This window comes from Macrobrachium nipponense, chromosome 22 (genome assembly GCF_015104395.2).
Source record: "Macrobrachium nipponense isolate FS-2020 chromosome 22, ASM1510439v2, whole genome shotgun sequence".
NCBI lineage: Eukaryota > Metazoa > Arthropoda > Malacostraca > Decapoda > Palaemonidae > Macrobrachium > Macrobrachium nipponense.
This window is the reverse complement of record NC_087213.1, coordinates 53097134-53124256: the sequence shown is the minus strand read 5'-3', so window position 1 is coordinate 53124256 and position 27123 is coordinate 53097134. Positions and strand designations below refer to the sequence as shown.

At 48.2% G+C, this 27123-nt stretch overlaps 1 protein-coding gene across 4 annotated transcripts in view; it reads left to right on the top strand.

Annotated features, from left to right (window-relative positions):
* The window catches only part of LOC135198643 (uncharacterized), a 124255-nt gene extending 104159 nt beyond the window's left edge, over window positions 1-20096 (top strand). For 3 of the 4 annotated variants that reach the window (XM_064226423.1, XM_064226424.1, XM_064226422.1), the window contains 2 exons: window positions 14447-14623; window positions 17433-20096. In XM_064226423.1, coding sequence (XP_064082493.1) covers window positions 14449-14623; window positions 17433-18619 — 1362 coding nt within the window. In that variant the 5' untranslated portion in view covers window positions 14447-14448 and the 3' untranslated portion in view covers window positions 18620-20096. The other variant, XR_010310852.1, reaches the window with a different exon arrangement.
* Window positions 20097-27123: the final 7027 nt, after the last annotated feature.

Genomic DNA, 27123 nt, shown 5'->3' with positions numbered 1-27123 from the left:
GGAATTTCCATTGAATATTTTAAGAAAAAGCGTCGTAACCTCGGAACGTCGTAAGCCGGAACCGTCGTAACCCGACCGACTGTACACTGTTTTCATTTTCATTACTTAATTATGAACCAACATGGAGTTATCGCCGTAGATGCGGCGATTTCCTCTCTTTTCATGAATTGAACCCTTGAATTATGTCTCGGTGCCGAGCGGGCGCGCTCGCGCCGAGTCATGTATTTTGGGCGAAAGTGTGTAATTGAAAAATGTAAGTATTCTTTTCATTATATTTTTGCCGCCCTGTGCGTTCGTTACCGGAGTGTGATTGCGCTCTGCACGAGCCTTTTAATTTTGTATAATAGAATGCATGAAAGTGGATTCGCAATTGCAATACGTATTCTTTTCATTTTCATTTATTTATTTGCATGAAATTTAATTTGGATCAATTTTCGTTCTTACCCGGGAATTGATCTTACGATTGTTTATGTGAAAGTGAACGCAAGTGCAGTATTCTGTTTCATTTTTCATATATATATTTTATGATAGCATCATATTATTGGATCAAGTTTCCGTTCTTACCGGGAATTGATCTTTTCCCCTTTAAGTTCTATGAAGTGAATCGCAAGGGCAGTATTCTGTTTCCATTTTCATATTACTTTTCACGCTGGGCTGGGGGTAGGGGAAGCGAAGGTCTGCCAGGAAGTCGTCGGAAAGCTCTCCCCCCGAACGACTCCCTTGGTATCCGATTCTTCGTCTTCCTTCCTCCCCCCCGCCCGCTCAGCTTCTTCGTTGTATTTTGTATTTGGGGTCTTCCTTGCGTTCGGGGGTGGGGCATGTCTTCCCCCCGTGCGTGAGGGAACCCCTCTTACTAATCTATCTATGTTACCGCAGGTGCTACATCCGTGGGAGACGACCTTGGACAGGTATGGACCACCGCGGCGGCAGGGCGTGCCTAGCATCCACGGGCTGCTGCAGCGTCTAGCGAGGTCTGGGGCGGTCTCCACTACTACCACGGCCGCTTATGCTGGCTCCCCCCCCCCTGGTCTACACTCCCCATGCTGTGTCGATGACGCCGTCTGCCGCTACTAGGGCCGCCGCCATACCGAGGTGGGGTTGCCGCCGCCGCCTCGTTTTCTTCGTGTTGCCTGCCCCAGACTTCCGCTGTTCCAGCAGCTCGCCCCTGGACCGGCCGCCAGGACCCAGGTTCCGCTGGCTGCCTGATGATTCTACGAGACGATCGCTGGGCCTGCCGTACATGCGCTGATGTGATTCCCGCTGTTGGCTTGGCTGTCCCTTCTGGGTCTACCGCTGCCGCTGTTCCTGGCGCTCCTGAGCTGGTTGCTGTTCCTGTCGCTCCTGGTTCCTGAGCTGTCCATGCTGGTCCTGCCACGGTGTGTCTTCCCCAGTCCCAGGTCCTTCCGGACAGGTGCAGTCGGGCCGTGTTGCTTTGGCAATAGCCCCGGCTCCGCCCTGGATGGAGGAACCTGACGACTGTCCTGCGTGAGCTGACGAGGAAGAGGAGAAGAGGAAGCTGTCATCTTCGTCTTCATCGTCCTGCTGCTGCCTCTTCCCCTTCGACTTCTAAGGCCCATAAGCCGAAGAAGAAGAAGGAACTGCCTCCCCCCTAAGAAGTCTCCTTCGGGAACTTCTAAGGGGCCCGTCCCACCACGGTGGGACGGGGGGGTCCTTCTTGCTCGGTCCTCCTGCTCCTTCGGGAGCGGGGCCCGTCTCCCCTTCCGTAAGGAAGAGATAGACGGGGACCAGAGGAGTATCGGTTAGCTGGTACTTTTTCCTCGCCTGGTGCTAGCGGCGATGCCGCTACGCCAGGTTCCGGCTCGGTCCTCTACTTCGCGAGAGATCTCCCGAGTGTACGTTCTCCCTCGGGAGACGTGCAGCCAAGTTTCGGCGCCAGAGTTCGCTCGGCGCCAAGACGCGGCACGGAGCAGAAGTGGTGAGAGAAGCTCAGGTGACTCTTGCCAGGCCAGCGGCCGCTCTTGCAGCGACCAGCTTGTAACCCGGGTTTTCCCCCCTAAGAAGGCTCCTTCTGGGACCTTCTAAGGGCCCGTCTCGCTCCGGCGATTCGGGGAGCTCTTCTGCTGTTCCTCCTTGCTCCCTCGGGAACAGGGCCCATCTTTTCTTCTACCAAGGAGAAGAAGACGGGGACCAGAGGAGTACCAGCTTCGGCTGGCACTTCCTCGCCTGGTTCTAGGGTTCTGCCCGCTAAACCAGGATCCGCCTCGGCTTCTCGTTAGCGAGAATACCGAGGTGGGACGGTCTCCCGCGGAGACCGTCCAGCCAAAGTCTTGACACCCGAGCTCGCTCGCCGCCAAGACCGAAAGCGCGGAGCAGAAGACTGGCGGGTGGTCGTGCAGACGACTCTCGCTAGGCCAAGTGGACGCTCTCGCAGCGACCAGCTGGCTGCTCGGGTTGATGTGACGGTCGCTGACCAGCCACGGGTTGAGGCGAGGAAGGGGTCCTTTTTTCCCCCGCGGTCGTCGGTACCAGCCACGGCTGGTACCAGCGGCTCGACGCGCCGAGAGGACGCTCGCCGGTCTCACCGCGACAACGAGCCTAGCAGGTCACCTGACGCCGCTCCCATCGGGACCGGGCGGAGACGGTAACCAGCAACAGCTCGCCTGACGCTAGAGATCAGCGTCGACGTTCTCAGCCGAGCCTCTCGCCCCAGGCAGAGCGGCAAGGCTAGGCCTGCTGCTCGATCGCCACCGCGGGTTGACGATCAGCAGCAGCCCTCCAAGCACGCTGGTCCTGCCAGCGAGCTAGGGGGGAGCGTCAGGTCTGCCTCTCCTGTACCTTCAACCTCCTCGGGCTACACCGGGAGGAGCGAGGTACCTATGAGTGATCGTGAGAGGTTGCGCCGCTCGCGATCCCGCTATGACGCCGTATGGACCAGGCACGGTTCTAGGAGGGACCGACCAGGACATACGCGCAAGTAGCTGGAGGCGACCGTCAGGGGTCTGCCGCTGTTCCTCCTTCTGAAGGAGGAGTATCTCGGATCTGTTTTCTTGTTGGAGGGACTGGACGGTTCCTACTCCGCAAGACGCGGTACTCCCGAGATACAGAGGAATTTGCAGAAGTCATTAAGCTGATTCGTCAGCATAATGACCTTGCGGAAGGATTGCCGCTCCCACCAGCAGAGCCCACGTCTCTGCTCGAGTCGTTTTGGGGCCAGAGAGGGAACCCAAACCGACGGTGGGTCTGCCGCGGAGCTTTGCCGATTCTTGTCTTCGAACCAGAGCTCTCGTCTCCGGACAAGAAGGCTCTCTCAGTTCTGGCCGGTCGATCAAGCTACTTCCACCTCCTCTACTGCGACAGCGGCGTTTCTACGTGTCTTCGGAACACCGTATTTAAATACTCCTTCGGTCCTCCTGAGAGGTTTCGACCTCGACGAGGACTGGAATGAGTCGGGGAGGACGGTATCGGCTATCTCTCTCAGGTGTCGATCAGCCCCACCCACCCAGACGACGTTCACAGTGCGGCAGACCCTTACCTACAGTGGAGAGTTCGTAACCCTCCGCGGGAAAACGTTTTCTCCTGACGATACGTTTTCCCAGACTCTGGAGAGCGCGATGGCTGCTCCTACTCTTCTCCAACTGCTAGTTCCACTGGGGAAGGCGAGCGAGTATCCAATTCCTCCCCCATTCCCTCTCTCCTTACGGCTACGAGGGAAAGGGGAGGGATCCTACAGAGATTTCTCTGTAGGCATCCCACGTTCGGGACTGCGCTACCGGGGGGACCTTCGGCGTCCTACCTGACGTAAGCCCCGGTCGTTGAGGAGGAATCCCGCCCCATTCTCGATTTCTACGGGGAATCGAGAGGACCACCAGCCGATATCGTTGACGAATTCGGTGGGGGGTTTCGCAGACTGCTTAGAATTCTACGGAATTTCTAGCGCATTCAGTGTTCGAGTTTTTTACGATCTCCAAACACTTACGCGAGACCACGGTCCAAAGTGAGCGAGACGAGAATCCCCGATATACACGATAATCGGGAACCTTCGCCTATGCTCGAATTCCTGGAATTTCTAGCATTGGGAAGAAGACTGCTGCTGAAAGAAACTATCTCACAGTAGGCGACCAACCTGGAATAGAGAAGATCGGATCGGGAAGATCCAGTTTGGCTTGAACTATCGTCTTAGTATTCTGTTCACCATTGAAGCTTTCCTTCGAGGAAGACTTCTCCTTCACTCTCTTTGATAGAGATCGAAGGTGGTCGATCTCCAATCCTTATTTTGTTTTCTTGAAGGAAAGAATTTAGGATGGAGATTGTTGTTCAGAATCCTACAAATATACTACGTATATTAACCTCGCGACATGATTCTACTAAGCAGTTGAATTGTCCGAGGGGTAGGCGCATATCCTAGTTAATCTACGGATTGCGACTTATAAGAGAAGTATTCTAATTGAACTGCAACTCGGGGTTGCCTGCAAACCTCCCAGGAGTTTTCAGTTTCAATTTATATACTTATGGTTTTGTCACGACAACACCATTTCAACTTTTATATACTTATGTTTGTCACGACAACACCATTTCAACTTTATATTTACCGAAATTCGTTTCGCCTAAATATAATTGCTCGAGCATATCTTTTATGCTCGGTAGTTCTAGCCGAACGCATTCCTTCGTGGAATAATGGATTACCTGGCAACTCAGGATGACGAGTCAGCGAGAGCTCAGGCTCAACTACTGCGTATTGAACTGCCTGATAGCAGCTCAGTATCAGCTGGGCCTCCGATATGCCACGGTCATGTATGCTCTCTCTCCCCTGCTTTGATTGCCTACCGAACCGTATCTCTGCCCAACAATCATGGACTTAGGTCTCTGATTAACGGGGATTCTCGCAATAATGAAGGACCATCTACTGCTGTGACGCTAGATTCCATCGCCTTCGACATTGCGAGAATTTTCAACAGAGATATCTCTTGGACTCTTTCATCTTTCTGTTTACCGCACAGTAACAGAAGTCTGTACAAGTCTCCCGCTGCATCGCACTGCGATAATGCGAATGATTTTGCAGACATCTGAGTTTGTCTTCAAAATATCTCGTATTCGTAGGTGTACAATTGTTCATTGTTCAACCCGAATTACGAGATGTGTCAGAAGACATCGCCTACTTCTCTAGACCTGACAGCTCTACTTCCAAATGGTTCAGCCCATGAGAAGCAGTTCTTCAGGCGGCTTTCCCCTGTGTTTTCATTACTGAAGAACGCCCCGCTTTCATTGCAACTACGACTTCTCACCGGACAGCAATGAAATAGCGGTTAGCGTTTTCAGTCATTTGTAAGCACAGGTTATGAACCTTGAGAATCCTTCTCTCGATTCATCTGTGAAGACGTAGGTTGCATTCAATATCTACCTTCGTCTTCAACGGTACATAGTGTTGTTTCTCCTTAGCTGAGATTCAACAACCATGAGATGTTTTACCTTCAGGGACCTCGGTCTCTAGAGGGCAATTGACTTTCGCCTGTTTGGGCACATGCCTTAAGAGAATCATCACCTCGCTGTCCGGCATTGGTGACAAACAAATACATTATTTGTTTGGTCTCTCGGCATAACCCTTTAAAGGCGAAGGTCACGTGACTTACTCGGATGCTTTGACAACTTGCCTCCTACCGAACGCAGTCAGTCGGCAGCTGTCAGAGCGCCCGAGTCAGTTACGAACTACGCTGTTGACTTAGTTCGGTTGTTACAGAGCAATCATTACTTCGTTTTAATAGCTTGTCACAGTACCCATACCATTGACACCCACCATGGAGTGTCGGGTGTCCTATCCACTACCGAGAACTTCGCTGCATGGGGATAGGAGGATGCGAGAGACTTCGTGGCAAATGGACAGACCAGTATGGGTACTGGACATCACCGAAGTAGAGAAGAGGGATAGGTCATGCGACTATTTCCTTCTTTTCCTCTGAGGAACTGCATGACTTCTCCTGCGAAGTCAAGCATCCAGGGGATGGGGATCCGTGACGCTCGATTTCGTACCGAACTTCGTAGCGAAGACTCAGAAACCCCTTCGGTCCCTGACGATTGGTTCGAGTCGTTCACAATCCCCTCCCTAATGGAACTTCACCGCCTTCGATGCGAAGGAGATGCTGCCTTGTCCGCAAGAACTTCTCCGTGGCGCAGGTTACTAGAAGGCAGGGGTCTGGTCCAACCAGACCACATGCCCTTCCTTCTACCTTCGGGATATTGCCCACAGGTCCTTGGATCTTTTTCCTTGGGACCCGTGGTGGCTGCTCAACACGTTGTGTAGCGAACCCAGACCCTCGCAGGCTGAACAGCATCGAGTCCTGGTGTGACCGTAAGAATGGATGAGTGAATGAGAGTGTGGACTGGCTCCTCTTCCCATCTTTTTCTTCCCCTCTACCTGTGGTTAGAGGGACACGGTCGTCACCCTGCTGGATAAGGACAAGATGCAGGTGAGCTACTCAACAGAGCCCCATCCTATTCCCTTTCACTAGGGATAGGAGCGTATATCCACCACTTCCTCCAACAAGGGGGAGGAAGTGGATGCCAGCTTGAGACAACCCATACTTTATGTTGCCTCTTGCAAACAGGAACAAGTTCTTGCTTGCTGGTATGAAGAGATACGCTTGCCTCTCTCTTAGTACTCGGCCCAGAGGTCTGACCATTGATCCTGCGGTGCACACCCCGATCAATCGGACAGAGGCTTGGATCCCTCCCTCGCTCTTACGACCAGGGAGGCATTCCAGGGATGGACGAACACCAGTCTGGTTTCATCAAAAGACTCAGATTCCTCCCACCAAGAAGTGAGTCTTCCTATTGTTAAAGGACAGATGGTTTGTATTACGTATCGGAACAAATGACAATTTGTCGAAAATTGCATTTTTTCCTAATTATACAAAACTGAGGTCCTTTACATATAGTCCCTTCCTCATGCCACCCCTCACTCTGCGTATTTTGCATGGGCCAAAAGCAAAAGTGATTTGTTTCGACTGTCGGACAAGCAGTTAACTACCGTTCTCCCCTTGTTCGAAGCTTACGACCGTTCCAGCTGCCGCTAGCTACTTCCTATTGTTAAAGGACCTCAGGTTTGTATAGTTAGGAAAAATGCAAGTTTTCGACAAATTGTCATTTTTTTGTGTAATTTCTCCAACTTGCTTTGTTCATTGTATGAAAGGAAATTGTAAGTACGTACTGTATTTTTCATTTATTTCTTTATGTGCAATTATTATGGATCACGGGTCAATGGAGCAATCCCCGTGCCCCCCCCATCAACCGTAGAGTGTGCCCCGGGGTGGAGGGCCGCAAGTGTGGGGTCTTTCGCTCATTCCCGGACATTGATCCACATATCCTTTGGCCTCGGTGCCGAGGGCGTGAGTGCTCTCGGGCTGAGCCGTGCAGTGTTTGTGTTAATTGGTCGGTGTAGTGGGTGCTGTACGAGGGTAGGAAGAAACGCATACCTGCCAAGGAGTCGTCGGCGACGAAAGCTCTCCAGCGACTCCTTTGGTTACGGACACCTCGTCTTCTTTCCTGCCCCCAGCTCAGCTCCCGCATATGGCACCTTTCCCTTCGGGGGGGGGGTTTCGAGTTCCTTCTCTTCGCCCGATCCGTCGAACGTAGAGGAGGGCGCTCGTTACCCCGACATACAATTGTATCCGGAGTCTTCCGTTCACTTGGGGTGGGGTTCAACCCCCCCCCCCCCCTGCACGAGGGGGAACCCCTCCTAATTACCCGACTGTTGCTCCCTCAGGTGCTTCTGCTGCGGAGGACGACCTTGGACAGGTGTGGGTGTCGCTGGGACTGCAGGTCGCACCGAGTGTCCAGGGGCTGCTCCAGCATCTGGTGGGGGCCGTGCCGGTCGCTCATGGAGTGGTGACCACCACTACAACTATCATATCTACTCCAGGGTACGCCGCCCCTCCTCACTTGGTTTACAACCCACATGTGATGTCGGTAACGCCAACGGCTGCCGTGCAGGGCCCGATCGCTGCCGTGCCGAGGAGGGGCGTGCCTCCTCCTCCAGGGTTCTTCTCGCTGCCAGCCCCTGACTTCCACTGCCCCAAGAGCTCGCCCCTGGACCTGCCGCCAGTACCCAGGATGTTGCTGGCTGCTGCCCCATCTCCTGGGGTACCTGACTGTCCTGCCGTACCTGCTGCTCCTGCTGTTCCTGTTGCTCCTGCTGTTCCCGCACCTGCCGATGTTGTTCCAGCCCGTGGTGTTGCTGCCCCAGCCGCTGGTCCTTCCAGACAGGTGCAGTCGGGCCCTGTTGCTTCGGCAACAGCAGCCCCGGCTCCACCCTGGATGGAGGACTTGATGGCTGTCCTGAGAGATCTGACGAAGAAGAGGAAGAATAGGAAGGTGTAGTCGTCGTCTTCTTCGTCGCCTGCCGCCGCCTCTGCCCCTTCGATTTCCAAGGCTTCCAAGCCGAGGAAGAGAAGGCTGCCCCTCCCCCCCTAAGAAGGCTCCTTCGGGAACTTCTAAGGGCCCGTCCCACTCCAGTGGGTCCTTCCGCTGGTCCTCCTGCTCCTTCGGGAGCGGGGCCTGTCTCTCCTTCCGCAAGGAAGAAGATGGGGACCAGAGGGGTACCCGCTAACACCGGTACTTCCTCGCCTGGTGCTAGGGGCGCTGCCGCTACACCAGGTTCCGGCTCGGCCTCTCGTTCGCGAGAGGTACCGAGTGTACGGTCACCCCCAGGTGGCCATGCAGCCAAGGTCCAGACGCTCGAGTCCGCTCGGCGCCAGGACTGAGGCACGGAGCGGAAGGCTGGCGAGAGCCGCTCAGGTGACTCGCCAGGCCAGCGACCGCTTTCGCAGCGACCGGCTGGATACCAGGGTTGACGTGACGGTCCCAGACCGCCACGGGTTTGAGGCTGGCAAGGAATCCCCATCGATCACAGGAATCATCTTGGCTGGTCCCAGCAGTTTGATGTGCCGCGAGGACCGCGCACCGCATCACCCACCGACCGACAGTGGTCTCTGCAGGTCCCCTGACCGCCGCTCCCACCAGGACTGGAATGGATAGGGGGGACCAGAGCAGCAGCTCCTCTGACGCACGGGACTGGGGCCGCTGTTCTCGGTCCAGCTGCTCGCCCCAGGGGAGCGGCGCGACCAGGCCTGCAGCTCGATCGCTACCGCGGGTTGGCGATCGCCTGCAGCCCCCCAAGCACACCGGTTCTGCCGGTGAGCGAGGGGGGAGCGTCTGGTCTCCCTCTCCTGTCCCTTCAACTTCCTCGGTCTTCACCGGGAAGGGCGAGGCAACAAGGAGTGATCGTGAGGGGCGCGCCCCTTACGATCCCACCACGACACCATACGTACCAGGCACGGTCTTGGGATCGACTAGGGCGTATGCGCAAGTTGCATGAGGAGACCGAGAGGGGTCTGTCGCTGTTCCTCCTTCTGAAGGAGGGTCTCGGGAGTTGCTCTTCTTGGAGGGGCTTGACGGCCCTACTCCTCAAGATGCGGTCACTCTGGAGATCCAGAGGAACTTTGCAGAGGTCATTGCGCTGATTCGTCAGCACAACGACCTCGGGGAAGGATCGCCGCTCCCACCTTCTGAGCCCACGTCCCGGCTCGAGCCGTTCTGGGGACCCAAAAAGGAACCCAGACCGACGGTGGGTCTGCTGCGATTGGAGCTGGCCGACTCAGTGCTGGACCAGGTGGACTCGCTCGTCTCCGGACAAGAGGGTTCGCTCAAGTCTGGCAGGTCGTCCAAGCTACTTCCTCCTCCTCTACTGTGACGGAGAAGGTTCTACGTGCCATCCGAGGACCCAATGCCGCCCAAACAGGTTAACCCTGAGCTAGCCAGGCTAACTCCGGGAGTGTCTCTGCAGCAGCTCCTGTCGGAGAACTTCTGGTTCTCACAGCAGGAGGCACTAGCCCTGGAATCCACCGCCATGGCGGCTTTCCAGGCAGTCTCCTGGCTGGACCTGTGGTCCCTCACAGTGTCCAAAGTCACAGCTTCCTCCGGGGATATTTCTCCTGAAGGGGACTCGGCTTTCAGGAGACTTTGCCAGTCTGGAGGTAGGGCCATCTCCTACCTTGCCCACCAGACGGCAAACCTGTGGGCCAACCTGATACTTAGGCGTAGGGACGCAGTCCTTACCCGGGTGTCCAGGGCGGCCGGGCGTGAAGCGGCATTGGGACTTCGCAACGGACCTGTGTGGAGTTCCTCCTCTCTCTTCTCAGGAGAGATGGTGGACGCTGCGGTGGAAAGGCGGCGCACTGATGACAGTGACTGCCTGGTACACCAGGCAGTTTCGAAGGCTTCTGGGCAGCCTCGATCAACTGCGGCCAAGCCTAAGAGTTTGGCTAGGGCTTCCTCGGCTGCGAAGACGGTTGCCCCGTCGAAGCCCCGTAGAAAGACTCTGCCTTCGACTTCTGCCAGGGGAGGTCGTCATCAGCCCCCCTCCCAGCCCTCCTTTCACCGAGGAGGGGCAGGGAAGAAGTCGAAGAGAGGCAGGAAATGCTAGGGACTGCGTTCCCCCTCACTTGTTGCCGGAAGTTGGGGGGGTGTCTGGCGAGCCATTGGGCAACATGGCAGCGCTACGGTGCCGAGACCTGGATAGTAGACATCTTTTGGGAGGGATATCTACTACCCTTCGAATCTCGGCCACCCCTCACCTCCAACCCGGTCCACCCTCAGACCTACGGTCCAGAAACTTCAAAGGACGTAGCCCTTCGACAGGAAACCAAGACCATGCTGAGCAAAGGAGCTGTAGAGATCGTCAGGGATCAGTCACCGGGCTTCTACAGCCGCCTTTTCCTGGTGGAAAAGTCTTCGGGGGGCTGGCACCCGGTGATAGATCTCTCTCCCCTGAACCGATTTGTTCGCCAGTCTCGGTTCACGATGGAGACGGCACGTTCCGTGCTCGACTCCATCAGGGAGAACGATTTCATGCTTTCAGTGGATTTGAAGGACGCGTATTTCCAGATACCCGTCCATCAATTCTCCAGGAAGTACCTCCGCTTCATCCTCGATGGGACGGTGTACCAATTCAGGGCACTTTGCTTCGGTCTCTCAACCGCCCCACAGGTGTTCACACGAGTGTTCACGCTGGTGTCTGCTTGGGCCCACTCGTCCAGGATACGTCTTCTGAGGTATCTCGACGACTGGTTAGTCCTGGCGAGCTCCCGCTTGCAGTTGCTACGGGACAGGGATTGACTTTTAGAATTCTGCTGCGATCTGGGGATCGTGGTGAACTTCGAAAAGTCCCGATCTCGAACCCAAGCAGAGGATGAAGTACCTGGGTATGCTGATCGACACGGTAGCAGGGCGAGTCTTCCCCGCAGACTCGCGGATCAGCAGATTCAGGGAGGCAGCTGCCCGGTTCCTGTCTCAGCAGGAACAGTCAGCACAGCAATGGCAAGTCGTGATCGGCCACCTTTCGTCACTTGAGAAGTTAGTCCCTCACGTGCATCTTCACCTGCGGTCTCTTCAGTGGAGACTAAAGGAGAGTTGGTCACAGGCAGAGGATCCTCCGTACTTCCCTGTGTCCCTCACGGAGGAGGTGAGGCAGGACCTAGCCTGGTAGCTGGACGACAGGAACCTCTTAAGAGGAGTGCCTCTCCGCACTCCCCCTTCGGAGATGTTGCTGTTCTCAGACGCATCAAACGAGGGATGGGGCGCACACCTGGAGGAGTTGCTGACTGCAGGAATGTGGGACCATCACGACAAGCACCTTCACATCAACGTTCTGGAGCTCAAGGCAGTGTTTCTCGCTCTCCAAGAGTTCCAGGACCGCTTGATGGGACACTCGGTGGTGTTGATGTGCGACAACACCACAGTAGTGGCATACGTCAACAAACAGGGAGGCCTAGTGTCCCTCCCGTTGCACCAGTTGATGCTGCAGGTGCACGAGTGGGGCGTGGCTCACTCGGTAGAGCTGTCAGCCCGCTACATTCCAGGGAAGAGGAATGTAGTAGCAGACAAGCTCAGCTGTCGGGATCAGGTGATAGGGTCCCAATGGTCCCTACACCAGGATGTGGCGGAAAGGCTCTTCAACCTGCGGGGGCGTACAGTAGTGGATCTGTTCGCCACCCGGCACAACAGAAAACTCAAAGTTTTCTTTTCAGCTGCGCCGGACCCATGGGCAGCTGCAGAGGACGCTCTCCAACACCCGTGGGACAACCTCTTCGCCTACACCTTTCCCCCATTCAGCCTGATTCGCAAGGTGATCAGCCGAGTGCTGGCCAGGATGATCCTGGTGGCTCCCAAATGGCCCCAGGCCGTTTGGTATCCGGACCTGCTGGCTCTGCTTGCGGAAGCACCGAGAGAGATTCCCCCTTGGCACAACCTCCTCGTCCAGCCACACATAGAACGGTACCACCGGGCAGTCCAGTCTCTACATCTTCACGGCTGGCTGTTATCCACCATCTCTTGCGAGAGAGAGGCTTTTCTCGCAAAGCAGCAACAGAGATGGCTGGACACGTCAGACAGTCCTCTGCAGCTGTGTACCAGGGAAAGTGGGCCGTCTTCTGTGGTTGTAGTCGTAGACAGGGTCTATCTCCTCTCAGAGCCACTCTTCAGCAGGTAGCGGAATTCCTCGTTTTTCTTCGCCGAGAAAAGCTCCTCTCTGTCCCCACAGTCAAAGGATATAGAGCCGCCCTGGCACTGGTCCTGAAACTGAGGGGATTGGATATCTCGGACTCGTTCGAGATCTCCTTGCTCATGAGGAGCTTTGAAAGGTCTTGCCCACCCAGGGAACTCAGGCCCCCGGGGTGGGATGTGACTCTCGTCCTTAGGAGTTTGACTCGAAGACCCTTTGAGCCACTCCGAGAGTCGTCAGACAGGGATCTGACCCTCAAGACCCTCTTCTTGCTGGCCCTGGCATCGGCGAAGAGAGTAGGTGAACTTCATGGTCTTTCCTTCGACGTTAGACATTCCAGGGGATGGGGATCTGTAACGCTCGATTTCGTCCCGAACTTCGTAGCTAAGACTCAGAATCCGTTGATCCCTGACGACAGGTTCGAGTCTTTCACAATCCCCTTCCTATTGGATTTCACCAACAATGATATGGATGAGTTGCTGCTTTGTCTTGTGAGGGCGCTACGACGCTATCTGAAGAGAACTCGGCACCTCAGACCTGAGTGTCGACGCCTCTTCGTTAGCACCGGGGTGACCAAGAAAGAAATATCCAAGAACACACTTTCTTTCTGGCTACGTGAGGTAATCAGGAGGGCGTACGAAGCTGATGGTAGTGACGACATCCGTACCCTTCGTCCGAGAGCCCACGAAGTCAGAGGCATTGGTCCTTCCCTTGCATTCCGCAAGAACTTCTCCGTGGCGCAGGTCCTGAAGGCAGGGGTCTGGGCCAACCAGACCACCTTCACCTCCTTCTACCTTCGGGATATTGCCCATAGGTCCTTGGATACTTTTTCCTTGGGACCCGTGGTGGCTGCTCAACACGTTGTGTAGCTTACTCAGCACCCGAGTAGGCAGAACAGCATCGAGTCCTGGTGTGACTGTAAGAATGGATGAGTGAATGAGAGTGTGACTGGCTTCTCTTCCCCATCTTTTTCTCCCCTCTACCTATGGGCAGAGGGACACGGTTATCATCCCGCTGGAAAAGGACAAGATGCAGGTAAGCTACTCGACCGAGCCCCATCCTATCCCTTTCATTAGGGATAGGAGTGAATATCCACCACTTCCTCCAACAAGGGCGGGGAAGTGGAAGCCATAAACCCATAACTTTATGTTGCCTCTTGCAACAGGAACAAGTTCTTGCTTGCTAGTTTTAAGAGGTACGCTTGCCTCCCTCTTATTACTTGGGTCCAGAAGTCTGACCATTGATCCTGCGGTACATACCCCAATCAATTGGATAGAGGCTAGGATCCCTCCCTCTGCTCTTTCGACCAGGGAGGGAATCCAAGGTTGGGTGAACACCAGTCTGTTCTTAAGACTCATACTCCTCCCACCAAGAAGTGAGTCTTCCTATTGTTAAAGGACCGAAAGGTTTGTATATTACGTATCAGAACAAATGACAATTTATCGAAAATTGCATTTTTCCTAACTATACAAACCTGAGGTCCTTTACATATAGTCCCACCTCATGCCACCCCTCACTCTGCATTTTTTCCTGGGCCTAAAGCAAAAGTGATTCTTCACCTCCCAGTCGCACTGCGCGCGCACTGTCGGACAAGCAGTTAACTACCAAACTTCCTTGTTCGAAGCTTACGACCGTTCCTGCTGCCGCTAGTTACCTTCCTATTGTTAAAGGACCTCAGGTTTGTATAGTTAGGAAAAATGCAATTTTCGACAAATTGCCATTTTGCTAGTTTGTGATAATTTGATATGCTCTATGAGAATGTATGCTTATTACAACAAAATGTAATAAAAAAGCAGTTAGGACTGCTATGAAAAATGTTTGTGTGCTATGAGTCACTGGAACTGTTATAGAAACTCTATAGTCTTTCATATCACTTAATGTTTGTCTGTCATTGTGGTTGATAATTGTAGCTAATGTTTGTTTATTGATTTCCAGAGATGGAATTTGACTCAGGGTCATCTGTGCTGTTCGTCGGGGAGGGGGACTTCTCTTTCACGGAAGCTTTAAGCAGTCGTAATAAACTTGCGAGTGATGTGACACTTATTGCTACGTGTTTTCACAGAGATGTCACAGAAAGAGCCAATGTGAATATTGAGAAACTGAGGAAAAGAGGTAGGTAAAGTTCTCTCTCTCTCTCTCTCTCAGTCACATCTGATTAGGAAATCTAAGTTAATAGAGCCAATTTTAATCTTGGGCAGCCGCCTTGAAAATGAAAGGAGGCTAAAATACCTCAGTTTGTTAGCACTTCAGAAAAGTATTTATTAAGAGCCCAGTTCACAGACACAGTTCTGTAACACGGTTTTTTGGACTTTGCTCCTTGTCAAAGCGTCGGATGTAGCTGAAAGTTGACATATGTATATTTTACAACCACACACAAATTTTGTCAGCATTATCAATAACCTAAACCCGTTAGTTTTAATTTTTATAGAGTAAAAATGATCTAGCCGACGCCATGGCCAATGATTACGAGCCAAGAGTCGAAAAACATTCATTACGTAAGCAAGGTAAACAAACACTTTTTGACTAAATGTTGCCCCGCCCATCCACCAGACAGAAATTCCATCGGCTCTGAAACCCAAAGACTTTATGAATGGCGGAACGATACATAGATGTGGGTTGGGTATCAGTGCTAGCGTAGTAATACTACTGTAGCAGTAGTGCCGCAACAGTATAGCAGTAATATACATGAATTAAACGTTTAGACCAACTGCTGGGATCCTTGAGGATCATTTAGCACTTCTTACAACTACTCGAGAAATTAGTTTTTATAGCCAGAAGTTAAATTTTCTAATCCAACAATGCCCATGGTAGCCTTCAGTGTTATCCTGAATTATAACGAGGCGAAAGTGGGTGGAGCCTCATGAAGTCACCATTCTGACGATAATTATTGGTGAAGGTTTAAAGCCAATATACGGTACCGGCTATTTTTTGTCAGTAAATAGGTAGATAGCCAATAAATAAAAATTGCTTGACATTGGATATAGCAGTTATCAAATCAAGCTTGTCTACTATGTTTTTGGTAATTACCAAATATTCCCTACATCTTGTCAATCTGATTGTGACCTATAAAGTAGACTGTAATTTCTTTGGAAACTTATTTTGGGAGTTAGACTAATAATGGAAGTGTTTTGTATTTATTAACATATTTTGTTGGTTTGTTCATTATGACAATTATCAGTGGGGAGGTTCCAGAGTTCATAAAGGTGTACTGCTTTGCTTGTATTTAAATTTGTATGTCATTGTTGCCAGAGGTTTAGCCTTCGTTACGTATAGCCAATCATCCATCGAGAAAGAGGGAAGAAATGATGTCATAAGTTACGTAACGAGTGCGTTCGAAACCTTTTCTCTGAGTAAGTTGGCCCGTCTTCAAAAAAGGTCATTTTACATTATAAGTACCAAATTTATTCAACCTACGTAGTGCAGAATACACTCAAAATTTATGTGTTGATATAATATGTATTCTGAATAAGCGTTATATTTATGAAATGCATAGATAAAAAGTTATTGCGAAAAAACCGTGTTACAGAGGTCCTGAATCTCATAGTAGGTCTATTGATGTAAACTAGATCTGTTCTGTACCAGCCACAGTGGGAGTCTTCACATATAAGAGCCTCAATTCAGAACAGACTTCCATTTGAAGTTTGTGATTTCATACATTAGGACCATTACAGGCCAAGTGATTCTGAAAGCTGTAAGAATTTTAGGTGCTTGATAGTTGAAGAATTAGTTACTCATCATATGGAAACGTACTGTAATTGTTGTTCGGCAGCATGGGATGGAGTAGTAGTAGTAAGTGCTGCCCACTCTGTGGGCGCGGCTCTCCTCTTGGGGGATTTTGTAGTGGGAGAATTCTATTGGCATTTGGCTCGTGGTAGTGGTCTCACTCGCCATAGTGTTCATACCGACACCCTTTTGGAGGGTGAGCGAGTCAGTTATACTGACCTTTTTCTTTATTTATTTATTCTCTGGTATGTGTTAGTACATTTACCCTAGAAATAATAGATTAAAGGATATTTCGCTGGCGACACGAGCCAATCGCCCAGAAATAGATTTTTCCTTACGTCAAAAAATCCCTTATTATGAGATAGGGCAGGCAATGTCTTGAAAAAATATGAAGTTGTTTATTTTAAGCAAGCATGAAAGTTGAAATTCATTGTAGATATTATTGTTTTAAATAAAGGTATAAGCCACGAAGGAAAGTGAAACACTGGAGTATCTGCAAGATACTCCAGTAAATGACATTGAGTCAAAAGATCTTGGAGCTACTCCAGTGTTTCACTTTCCTTCGTGGCTTATGCCTTTATTTATCACGTTCCAAACTTTCGTGATTCAGTTATACATATTACGTATTGTTTTGTGTATGTTCATGTACAGGAAAAAATACATCAAGTACGGGTACTACAGTTCTCTCTTTCTTTGAACCTCCAGATGAAAACCTTTAATGAGGGCTGCAAAGGGATATCAGCCTGCAGGGAGAGACAAGTTATAGAAAAGGTGATGAATAAATAAATATGACGGAGTAGAAAATAAAACCGATACACCTGAAATTCAGGAGACGTCAGCAGAGAGCAGGGATCAGTTTTGCTCCTTGCTTAAATATTCGGAGATCAGAAGATTCCGGAACTGCACCAGGCAAACTATTCCACATTTTAGTTGTAGGCAAAATAAAATTCATAGCCGAGTGGGATTAAACCTGACGCCAGTCAGTGGAGTGTAACTAGGGTCATTACTCACTCTGAGTAGTTTTTAAGTTATCTGTACTACAGACTCCTTACAAAGATGTAAATAAAAACAATAGAAATACTGTAGTAGGATATAGTGTTTTACTTACTTATGCTTTCATAATTTTTTACTTTGAACTTCGCTGTTGGGAGACATTCACCACTTATTTTGATACCTTTGATTTACATTTTTGTTTCAGGGATTGAGGTGGTTTTAGGTGTTGATGCAACCAAACTTCACATTGATGGAACCTTGAAAAGTCGGAAGTTCTCCCACATAGTCTTCAACTTCCCACATGTTGGAGGGAAAATGAAGATCCACTTGAATCGAACTTTGCTAGAGGATTTTTTTGCAAGTTCCAGTTGCATGCTTACTGGTGGTGGCAGAGTCATAGTAACACTGTGCTCTGGGCAAGGAGGAATACCGTTGGATCCAGAGAAGAGGAAGTGGGATGACACTTGGCAAGTGGTTCTCATGGCATCACGCTCTGATCTAATTCTGAGAAGAGTTTTGAAATTTGATGCCTCACATTACAGTGGATATTCAGCCACTGGTTACCGGTCTTTGGAAAAGGGATTTGATCACTCTAGAGCCATCACCTATGTGTTTGAGAGAGGTCCAGGTGCATTAAACTGTTTCCAGTGTGATCCTTTGCATACAGAAAATGTAACGCTTTATGACGGATGGTGTATGAATCTACCGTACTTTATATGTGCTCAGATACAAAGAAAAGTTTGTTCAGATTTGAGCACAGTTCCTGGTCAGCTTTGTTCTCTTATTCATAAACAATTATCTAGAACTGTGTTGACACAATTTAAGGATTATTTATTAGTGAATGAAAAGACAGAATTTAGGAATTTATTACAACATTACAGTAGATTCTTGTTAACACAGGCTGGTAAACTCATATATGTGTACCCTCTACACATTTTAAAAAAGTCACCATTCTCAATAGGCACTTATTTCTTAATTATGTATAAGAATAAATATTTTGATTTTGAAACTATATTTTCGGAAAACATTACATTAGAAATAAGAAACCTTAGTAAATCTTTTCATTCGTACAGTAAAACCCTTGTTTGGGAAGATATAATTTGTGGTTCGTATTCTTTGCCTGTTGCTGATTCTAACCCCTCAGAGTCATCACACTCAGAATGTATGGATGAATTGTCCATGTATGCTATAGATCTTGAGCAGTTAGCAGAATTTGGTTTGGACATTGAAAGAAATGAATTTTGGGCCCATGGACATGATGTTATTGCTGATTGCCATTGCATTACTTATTCACCAAGCAGTTTTTTTCCCATAGAGTATGTTTATGACCTTAGCTTTTGGCAATGTAAGGCAGAAACAAGTAAAGATCAGGCCATCCAGTGGAGAAACTGAGGTGCTATCAACAGGTCCAAGAGACTGCAGAGTCACTCTTGATCTTGATTCTGTTGGTACCATTATTGTCAATGTTGCGCAAGACTTGCTCGTCGATTATAAGTTATTAGGTACTTATGTGCATCCAAGAAATGGGCGAAGGAGCTTTACATACAGGATGAGATACAAAAGTTTCTTTCAGCCTCTGTCTGACTGCAAAGCAAAACAGATCCATGCAAACATTGGGTTAATATTAGAAGAAAGATTGGGAGTGGAGATCCGTTGAAACGTGTTTGCATGTGAAGCATTATCATGTATGATTTTCAGTGATTATATAGTACAATGGTAAGCCATGTCAGGTGCTTGCGAAAGAGTTGTGCAGCTTGTATGGAAGGGCTCTTAAGTTCAGGTTTTATGGAATTGCAGAATTAAACAGCAGCAAGAGTATTATCGATAGCATTACTAAGTAGCATATCCAGACCACTGAAGAAGAATAAATAAGGATGGACAGCACTCCCTCAAAGGTAAGTCAGTCAATCCTCTCTCCTAACAAGTGTATGAGACACATGAAACAAGACCAAGACCTCTACATGACCTAGTCTCTTGTAGGAAGAGTAAAAATAGAATTTTTCATTTAAAACTGGCCTTTTTATGGCCAAGAACCACTCCCTTAACCACACACAAGGAAGAACAATGAAGTGACGAAGGTGCAGTGGTCTAGAAAACCTTATAACCACAGTGGAATTGATGGCTCTTGTGTGGGAGTAGACATCCTGTATCTCAGGACATCACTGATTGAGTTCTGCAACATTTGCAGATAGTATGTCAGAAATCCAGGTTCATATTCGAGTAGGATTCTGTTAGTATCCTGTATATGCACAAAAATAGCACTGAGTACTGTAATATAGGTTGCACTTGTTGGTGTGAATCTATTTTGTGATATTATTACTAAGGTTACTTTTGTAAGTGGATAGTTCTACAAGTATTTTGTATACCAAGTTTACTTTTACTTGTTATTTGAGAGTATATTGAAGAAATTATTATAAATTGAGGTCTTACATGTGGTAAGATAATATACATAATGTGTAATACTGTGAGCAAACAACTTGACTTGAAGGACATAGTATTCTTTATAACAATAGGATTTTTGAGAATTAAAAAAAAGTCATGCACAATCCTAACTCTGTGTAAGTATACAGAATGCCATGATCAGTATTGTGCAGAAAGTGAAAAGTGTAATATGAATATTTGTGGGCATTGTACGTAAAGTGTCCAGTATTCTGAATACGTGTGTATTTGTGATCGGTATTGTACATAAAGTGTACTTATTCTGAGTATTTGTGATTAGTATCGTATGCAAAGTGTATTCTGAATTTTGTGATCAGTATAAGTATGTAGAGCGTATTCTGAGAACTTGTAAGAACCATTGTTAATGTCTCTAGACTGCAATACAGTGCCTTGCTTGTGTATACATATGAAATACAAATTCCATTCCATTGTTGTTATTATTATTGATATAAGAAATCAATGCACAATCGACAATCACTCATGCAACATAAATAAACGGCCACTTCGCATTGGAATTGAACTATTTCCCCCATATTCACTCAGAAAGAGTTAAACTAGGTTAAACTTGCTGAGTTTTGAGGTGGGTGCTCCAGATAAGTCCTTGGGTAGGTACTGTTTCTTTCATGATCTCATTCAGCAGCACAACCTTAGCTCTCTAACTAGGACTGCAAAAGTTGAAACCCCTTTGGGTAGTGCTGTCAGTGGACCATATGCAGTGCACTGTAGGTATTAAGGTTCTTTGCAGTGTGCCTTTGGCCCCCTAGCAGCAACCCCTTTTGTTCCTTTTACTGTACCTCTGTTCATATTCTCTTCCATCATACTTTTTACCCTCTCCCAATAATTGATTCATTGTGCAACTAGGTTAGCCTCCTGTTACATCTTACAGTCCATTTTACTAGATGACCTCGTAGATCCCAGCGCTTGACCTTAATATTCTATCATCTATTGACTATTCTATTAAAAGAATGTCATACAGTTTGAAAGAAAGGGACCAATCCTTGCAACGGATCTTCTAATGTTGACCTATGCAAGCCAATATCGAACAAGGTAAAAATAACTGGCTTTAAAAGAGCCATTGAGGTTACGAAATTAAGGAAGAAAAGTTCGTTTATTTTCATCCAAACTTGAGGAAAGTGGACAGTTAATGATGTGTACCAAGTTTTAGTGAAAACGAATTCAACCAAGTACAATAACTTCTCAAAATTGTACAACAATAAATATACCAGAATTACGCATATCAAAAGTGCAGTTAGCCAGTAAACTCGACCATCTCCATATGTCCATCCATCTGTTACTGTTCTCAGGCATGGTCATGTCCCAAGTCGGTTTATGATACAGCTTTGAAGGCTGGGAAAAGTCTGCATGTGTGGTGTGAACACGCCCACCCCCCTCCCCCACACACAGGTCTTAAGAAACAAGTTGCAACGCAGGCAGGTTTTCCCAGCATTCCAAGTCTTTATCTTATCACGGTTGGATGGACAAAATTTGGAGAGTTTGCTGGTAACTGTAGGAATGTTTCATTTGAGGTACGATATGTTTTCCCTGTTATGTGTATCTCTTTGCACGGGGTTCGGGAAAAGACAAGTCAGTTCCCGCTCATCCCTTGATCTGTAATCAACTCTTATACATTAAAGGAATCAACTGGTCCCGAGTATGTCTCAACCTGCTTACATGGCGCAGTGATTCTCGTTCCAAAGCAGGACCTACAAGATGCTGAGACGAGGCCATCACAACACACCAGGGGCACAGCAAGACGTTCCCCCAGGGGCCCTGCAAGCAGGAATGCAACACCGGCACGCCGGCACCAAGAGGGACAGGACTTGTTACAGGCTTTGGTTGGCCTCATGGCACAAGGAAGACCACATGGTTCAGCCTCGGCAGGTGTTAGGGCGATGTGCCCTGAGAAGTGTAGCTATGAGATGACACAAAGCAGTTTTCGAGAATGGTGTCGCTCTATGAGTGATTGGCTGGCCTTAGGAAACGTCTCAGGAGAGAATGCACTTATCAGTATCCGGTTAAACTGCGATGAGAAGTTAAGGATGACTATAGATGCAACGCACTCAGAGGTTCAGTGGAACTCATTAACGACCTCTGAGGCATTTGACAGACTGGAGGAGATCACGACGAAGTCTGTGAATAAGGCAGTGGCATGGGACAAGTTTTTCTCAGCGCAACAAGGCGATCAAGAAACCGCGAAATCTTTTGTGCATAGGTGCCAACAATTGGCCTTAGATTGTGGGTTTAAATGTCCCCATTGTCGAGCTGATCTGAATGATTTTGTGTTAGTTCAGCGGATAACAAGTGGTTTAAGCAATGTGGGACTTAAGCAAGAGATCCTACAGGATCATGAGGTTTTCAATACTGTGCAGAAATTGTTACGTAAATGTGAAATTTATGAATCTGCAGAAAAGGATAGTATTAGCGCTCGTGGAAGGGCAACGTAGCTAGTTTGGTAAAAGGGGATGAGATAGGCTTAGGCCTAGTTGAAAGTGGGTTAGAAGGTGAAAGTAAAATTATTGCTAGCTATAGGTCTAATAATAGTGACAAGGGACACGGCCGTGGCCGTAGTAGCTCGAAACCTACTGGTACAGTAAGTCAGATACCAGGTGTAAAAAGTGTGGTGGTCGTTCTCATTGGCAGGGAAAATGTCCTGCTGATAATGTTAACTGTTTGCAGTGTGGTATTGTGGGGCACTTTGCTAAATTCTGTCGTCAAGGGGGGCAACAGCCCGCCAAACGGCGCCTATTGTGGACGCGTCTGTTACGTCATGCACTGTTGCCTATCCACCTGCGGACACCAAATCGCCAGGTAGGCCTATGTGCGGCAGTGGGGAAACTGCCGATGGTGAAAATAAAGGTTAAGCATGAGTTTTCATGTGAGTGTGTCGTTGTTGAGGCTGTTCCAGACACAGGGGCAGAAGTGTGTATAGTAGGGGTAGATTTGTTACCAAAATTGGGTTTGAAGGTACCTAATCTCTCTCGGTGTAATGTCATTGTAAATCACGCAGGGGAGAAGTCATTGAGAATATATGGGTCTGTTGATATGCTAATAGAATTGGGTGATAAATCAGTGAGCACTAGTGTTATCGTTGTGCAAGGTGCTACCCGTTTTTATATGTCTTTAGGAGTGTGTAAATCACTAGGTCTAGTGCATACAAAGTTTCCCCATCATACTGTCGCAACCGTGAATGACGTCACTCGGAAACCCTCTGCGTCGACTAACCCCCGCCAAACGCCTGAAGAAAACGTTCTCACACGGGTAGGGGTAGTGGTCGTCAGCGCGAGATGCCATACGCTGCCACGGAGGAGAATGTCCCTAGGCTGAGGACTGGCTACTGCAACGTTTTGCGAAGACTACGTTCAACGTTTCAAGAAACCCTCTGCCGATGATGAAAGGAGCCCCTCACCACATTCACCTGAGGGAAGGTGCCATGTCATACACCTATACCAGTTCCTAAGCATTGGGAGGCCGATGTTAAGGCTCAGCTCGACGAAGATGTCAAATTAGGAGTAATTAGGGAGGTCCCTGCTGGTACAGCTACGGACTGGTGTGCGAGGATGGTAGTAGTAGCAAAGAAAAATGGTAAACCACGGAGGACCGTGGACTATCAAGAGCTGAATAAGAATTGCAAACGAGAAACGCATCACACATGTGCTCCTTTTGACATGGTCTCGGGTGTGCCACTTCGTACATATAAGACTGTAGTTGATGCCTATGCCGGATTCCACCAGGTGCCATTAGATGAGGAGAGCCGGCAGTTGACAACGTTTATTACACCATGGGGGAGATACCAGTATTGTCGAACACCTATGGGTCATTGCGCGGCCCCCGATGCATACACGAAAAGGTTCGATGACGTTATTATTGATGTACACAGAAAGTACAAGTGCATAGATGACGTGTTGTTATATGACGACAGTGTTGAGGGAGCCTTTTGGCATACTTATGATTTTTTGCAATTATGTGGAGATAATGGTATTACGCTGAATCCGGATAAATTCCGATTTTGTCAAAGACAGGTAGAGTTTGTGGGGTACGAACTTGATTGGGATAATTATAGACCTTCTAATGAGCGTATGAGTGCCATTAAGAACTTCCCCATGCCTGCAAGCCCAACTATCACGGATATAAGATCTTGGTTTGGACTTGTGAACCAAATTGCACCTTCGTGGCTGTAGCACCGGTAATGGAAACCATTCAGGGATCTTCTCAAGAAATCCCCCCATCGGAAAGTTTATTGGGACCAACGCCTTCAAAACAGTTTTGTTGCAGCCCGGGACAGCATTTGCAAGATGTTGGGCGACGGACTGACATATTATGATAAGACAAGGCGCACTGCTGTTGTTACCGATTGGTGCAGAGAAGGAATGGGATTTGTTATATTGCAACAATATTGCAATTGCGAGGATCTCAATGCCCCTTTTTGTTGTAAGGGGGATGGAAACTGGCATTATGTGGCAGCAGGCACCTGACGGAGGCGGAGGCCGGCTATGCCGTCATTGAGGGGGAAGCGGCTGCAGTAGTATGGTGCCTTAGGAAATCGAGATTGTTTTTTTATTGGGATGCCCGAATTTCATTTTAATCACGGACCATAGACCTTTGGTAAAACTCTTTGGGATAGGAGCCTAAAAGACATTGCAAACCCGAGACTACTAAGGTTGAAGGAGGGAAAACTATGCAATATAGTTTACCATAAGATATTTTGCCGGGAAGAAGAATTCGGCAGCCGATACGTTATCAAGATACCCAGTGATTCGCAGTGAAACTACCGTCAAAGACGAAGAAGAGGAGGAACTTATGAACGAAGTTTGTATTGCCTCCATGACGTCATCGCTGGCGGATGACGTCATTACTATGGAACTGGTGGGCTACCATGAGGGGGAAGCAGAGAAGGATCCTGATTATTTACTATTGCAGCGACGTGTCAGCGAAGAGGGTTGGCCGTCGTCAAGGTCTCAAGTGGAGCCCTGCCTAAAACCTTTTTTCAATGTACGTGATAGACTGAGTGTCATTGAAGGATTAGTCACATATGCATATGACGAGGGGCATGTTCGTCTGGTAGTTCCGGAGGCACTACGTTTACGCATTGCAACCAATTTACATTCAGGTGCATCAATCAACTGACTCCATGATCAGAAGAGCACGACAGGCAGTTTATTGGCCTGGGATGAGGGGTGACTTGGCAAATTATAGGGCACAGTGTCATGATTGCACGTTGCGGCACCTTCGCAACAAAGGGAAAGTATTATACACTCCCCCTCCCGAATATCCGTTTCAGAGAACTGTTGCAGATTTATTTCAAGTAGCAGGGAGGCAGTATATGGTCTACGCCGATCGACTGACTGGATGGATGGAAATTTATTTCTTCGCTAACGGAACTACATCCGCGAGATTGATCCCAGTTTTTAGAAGATATTTATGCAGTGGGGAGCACCTGAAGAAATATCAGTGGACGAGGGCACGAATCTAACGAGCATGGAAATGAGACATTTCTTTGGTAAGTGGGGGGTATCTATGAGAGTGTCGTCTGCTCACTACCCCCAGTCCAACGGGCGGGCAGAAGCTGCTGTGCGCACCGCCAAACGAACATTAATGGGCAATACTCTACCTGATGGAGGGCTAGACAATGACAAGGTAGCTCAGGCGATATTGCAGTATAGAAATACACCATTACGTGGTATAGATAAGTCTCCTGCACAGCTGGCCATGGGTCGCCAACTTCGAGATCGGTGCCAATGTTAAAAAGTTATCATTTCGTCACCGAGCATTGGTCGGAAACCTTGTCCGCAAGAGAGAGGGAAAGAAGCGTTGTTGAGCAACGAATATCATCCAAGTATAATGAGAAAGCCAAGGATCTTTCCCCCTACAAATAGGGGAGAGGGTAGCTATCCAGGATGTTACTACACGAGCCTGGAATAGAAGCGGGGTGGTCATTGAAAAGAATAGATACCGCCAATATCGCATAAGGTTAGACGGGAGCGGAAGAATTTCGACAAGAAATCGCAAGCATTTGAGATCCCTACCACCCACACCACCTGAGGGAGAACCTACTCCCACCGCCTCGGGGGAGGCTGGCCAGTACCCACCCAGGGGAGAAGTAGCACTAGGGTACGTCGTCCCCCGCAATGGCACGATGATTATATTACAGAGTAATTCATTGTAGTTGTGTTTAATAAATATCCCTAAACATGTCAAGTTTTGTGCATATACTTTAATCCTGATTATTTGGGTTTAATAAATGTTCCTCTTGTCATGTTACCATTTATGTATGTTCCAGCGCTGTGTCCGAAGGACTATCTTTATTATAGCTGAATTCCCTTTGCTTCATATGTTACTACCTTTACCAGTTTTATTATTTTTGCAACTGAAAGGAGAAATCTATACTTATGTTTTAAATATACTATGTTTGCTTTGAATGGGAGCTTTAATCTTAAAGGGGAGGTGTAGGAATGTTTCATTTGAGGTACGATATGTTTTCCTGTTATGTGTATCTCTTTGCACGGGGTTCGGGAAAAGACAAGTCAGTTCCCGCTCATCCCTTGATCTGTAATCAACTCTTGTACATTAAAGGAATCAACTGGTCCCGAGTATGTCTCAACCTGCTTACAGTAACCTTGCAATCTTAACATACGTTATTCTGGTTTATAAAATTTTGAGAAGTTTTTCATACTTTGTACTTCTAAGAATAAAGAAGAAGAAAAAAAGTCAGCTTTGTTTACGAGTCTGTCAGTAGATAATGTCGTCTACAACAGGTTTTTATCGTATTGTATAGAGCAATTTTTATCCATGAACCTATCGTACTATCTTCGTGTCTATTTAACACACGTACGATAGTCTGTAAATTGATAGAGAGAACTTGTAACTATCATCACAAAATATTGAATAGATGTAAAGAAAAACTAGGGACCGCATTCTAAATGAGTTTCCCCTAGAGCTAGCCATACACCTGCAGATTTGATCGCTCATAACCAACAGATATGGAATGCGAGAGATGAAATCTGCGCTCTACTCGCCACTAACTGCGCAGACTAAATCGCTCAGATTATCCCAAGGTATATAGAGAGGCTCTCCCTTATTATATACCTTGAGATATCCAACTCCACCTCCAGTGTGTGTTCAGCAGTCATGGCAGGCGTACGTGGCAAAACCAACTAGAAAAGTCATGGACGATAAGAAAAAAGCATTAGCAACCTTGGTGATATATGTAATGCTATGAAGTCCAGAAAGCGGAAACGATCGTGTTGGACAGAAATGGCTTCAAAGAAGAGATGAATTTTCTCATATGACACTTCTAAAAGAATTGAAAGAAAATAACCCAGATGATTTTAGAAATTATTTGCAAATGTCAGATGAGGTATTCCAAGAAATACATGCCAATATTGCCCCCTTCATACAAAAGCAGGATACGATGCTCAGAAAGGCAATCAGTTCCGAACAAAGATTAATAGCAACCTTGA